The 3084-nt window shown below is 43.8% G+C and overlaps 1 protein-coding gene across 1 annotated transcript in view; it reads left to right on the top strand.

Moving 5' to 3' along the window:
- The window catches only part of LOC102773506 (phospholipid-transporting ATPase FetA), a 64007-nt gene that overhangs the window by 12995 nt on the left and 47928 nt on the right, over nucleotides 1-3084 (top strand). Inside the window, exons 4-5 of the mRNA XM_006758627.2 lie at nucleotides 1068-1181; nucleotides 2183-2281. Coding sequence (XP_006758690.1) covers nucleotides 1068-1181; nucleotides 2183-2281 — 213 coding nt within the window. The remainder of the gene's footprint in view (nucleotides 1-1067; nucleotides 1182-2182; nucleotides 2282-3084) is intronic.

Raw genomic sequence — 3084 nt, 5'->3', positions numbered from 1 at the left:
GTAGGTGGAGGAGAAGCCCTTTTTGTAGGGAATTACTTGGTCTCATTCTGCTTTTCTTGAACGCTTAGATTCAAGCTCTGACATCTTAGATCAAATGATTATAGACTCAAAGATAGAAAGTAAGATGGTTCTGTCAACATCTTCAGATTGGGACTGAAGAGGTAGCAAGCTCCCATTTTCACTTAGCAAAACAACAGCTTAGATGTAGGCCAAAACTATTCAAACTCTCTCAGGACAATGAAGGGGCAGATGATTTTCTAATGCTGACAGCAACCAATGTCGGAACCTTCAGTGGGCTAGGGGTGAAAGACAGTAATTTGCTTTTGGCATTGACATCCTTCAGCAATGAAACCAGCATGTAAAGACACACCAAAATGAGTTTTCCAGACTAAGAAAACCTTCATTAGAGAACTCTGGAGTGGAGCAAACACAAATAACATGCCTATTTAGAAGTGAGGAGGACCTTAGAGGCCAGAGGGTAAGATGAAATGGAAGGATTTATGATTCTAAGAAGAAAATGTACTTGGATGGCTACACAAGTGGACTGAATCTCAGGGGACAGCACGATCCCAAGTCTGCAACTTTTTGTCCCAGCCTACCTGGCAGAAAGTGATCTTTGGCAAATAACTTCGGCAATTTACTTATCCTCAAAAGGTGATCATGTAGTATTCCCTCATAGGGTTGTTTTGAGGATTAAATAAGTTGCTACGTATTAAATGATTAGAACACTGCCTTGCAGGTAATAAATATTCACTAAGTGTATGTTTTCATTGTTGATTTTATCATTATCAATAGTGTCAATAAACAAAGAATTCTCTCCAGTGCAGAAATACGTCTGCCTTCCCAAAAAATCCGATATTGCTGAGCCTCGACAACTTTGCATCTCTAGACCACTCTAGGCCTCAAAGAAAACATTGCAGGAGAGGAAGACAAATACTGCTTTCCTTCCTTTGGTAGGGGGATTGTGGCTTTTTACCATTTCAGAATGGCCTTGGTCCTTTTTGTTAAGCCTGGGAGGTGGGAGTCTTCTGTTTCTCTAATTGTGCTTGTTTTCCTTTTACTCACAGAACAATACCATCAAGACCTCAAAATATAATATCTTTAACTTCTTGCCCTTGAACCTGTTTGAACAGTTCCAGAGACTCGCCAATGCATATTTTCTCGTTTTGCTAATCCTACAGGTATTGCCTTTGGGACCTTTTCCACAGAACATTTTATCAACCTCTCTGGGTCAGGTTGTATAATCCGCCCTTCTCATCCCTAAACTGAGAAATGCCCTCTCTCATTAGGTAACAGGCAAGTGGATGGCTGGGGTCTCGGGCCAGGCCTCTAGAGTAGCTTTGGTCAGGATTAGCCAGGATAAACAAGCCTCTCCAGAAGGAAGGAAACAAGGTCACTGGATCCCAAGGAATCGGGGCTCCTCATTATGGCTGCATGGCCACAGTTCAGCCTGTAAGAGGCTAAAGACTCCTCACCCCAACCACAGCTACATCCCTCTTCCTCCTTCTTGTCCCAGCCTATCCAGCAGAAAGTTAAAATGCAGGCATGCTGCTGAAGGAGCATGGTCTCCAGGGGTGGGCAAACTTTTTGACTCGAGGGCCACAATGGGTTCTTAAACTGGACTGGAGGGCCGGAACAAAAGCATGGATGGAGTGTTTGTGTGAACTATATAAATTCAAAGTAAACATCATTACATAAAAGGGTACGGTCTTTTTTTTCAATAGTTTTATTCATTTCAAACGGCTGGATCCGGCCCGCGGGCTGTAGTTTGGTCTAGACTCTAGAATATCAGCACAGAGCAAGGAAGTAGGACAGGGTGGGCCCAAATTAGGAGAGAGGGACTGAAGAAGTGTGGGAGGGTCTGTGGTTTTCCCATGTCCACTCTTACCCACCTACCCCCAGCACCCTCATTTTCACAGGAGAAATGGCCCTTAGCCATCAAGACAAATGCGGTAGAGTTCAGGACACATAGGTAGCAACTTATAGTCTCTTCTTTTTTCCTTAGTCCTTGGGAGATGTTTACTTATATTTGGGGATTATATGAAGGCTGCAAACTGTGAAAAGCAACCAGGATAGTTGAATTCGTTACGAACCTATGGAGATGAAAATGGTGTTGTGGTAAGGGGAAGTATATTGTCCTTTAAGCTTTCTGACCCAAGTTTCTCTCCCTTCCCTCTCACAGTTGATTCCCCAAATCTCCTCCTTGGCCTGGTACACAACTGTGATACCGCTGATCGTGGTGCTGTCCATAACAGCAGCGAAAGATGCCATCGATGACCTGGTAACGTGGCTTTCTAGGACTTAGTTCCTCACCACCTAGTCAGGCTGGGGGGCAAGAAGGACTTCCCAGAACTAGCTAGTGCTAAGAAGCACTGAATAGAGAGAGGAATATCTAATTTTCATAGGCCCAGGATTAGTGGTCTATGCATGACCAGAAAGAGGCAATGCAAGGCTATTGTCTGTCTTCCTATTACGACCACTCAGCCCCTTTTCCAGGCTTCCTTCCATTTCGTTTTTAATAACTCACCTCTTCTTTCACTCCCCCCTTAGCTTTCTCTAGGTTTGCTGTCATCCTTTCTCCATTCGCTCTTCTCTTGTTTTTATATCTATCCTCCCTTCATCCTTCAGTCTCCTCCTCCCTCTTTTTCCTGTTCTCATCTTCCCTTTGCACATTTCATTTCTCCTCTCCAACTCTCCCTATTTCCCTTTCTGACTTTCAGACTTTTTTTGTGTGTATTTTTTTGTGTGTTTTTGTTGTTGTTAATCCTCACTTTTAGGGAGAGTGGAAGAGAGAGGGAAAGACAGAGAAACATTGATGTGAGAGAAACTCATCTATTGGTTGCCTCCTGCACAAGTCCTGACCAGGGTCCGGGCCAGGGAAGAGGCTGCATCCAGGATATGTGCCCTTGACCAAATCAAAACTGAGGCCCTTTGGTCTGCAGGCCGACACTCTATCCACTGAGCCAAACTGGCTAAGGCTCAAATTATTTTTTTAATATATTTTTATTGATTTCAGAGAGGAAGGGAGAGAAAGAGAAAGAAACATCAATGATGAGAGAGAATCACTGATCGGCTGCCTCCTGT

This window comes from Myotis davidii, unplaced genomic scaffold (assembly GCF_000327345.1).
Source record: "Myotis davidii unplaced genomic scaffold, ASM32734v1 scaffold534, whole genome shotgun sequence".
NCBI lineage: Eukaryota > Metazoa > Chordata > Mammalia > Chiroptera > Vespertilionidae > Myotis > Myotis davidii.
The sequence above is the reverse complement of the archived record's forward strand: the minus strand, read 5'-3'. Positions and strand labels throughout refer to the sequence as shown.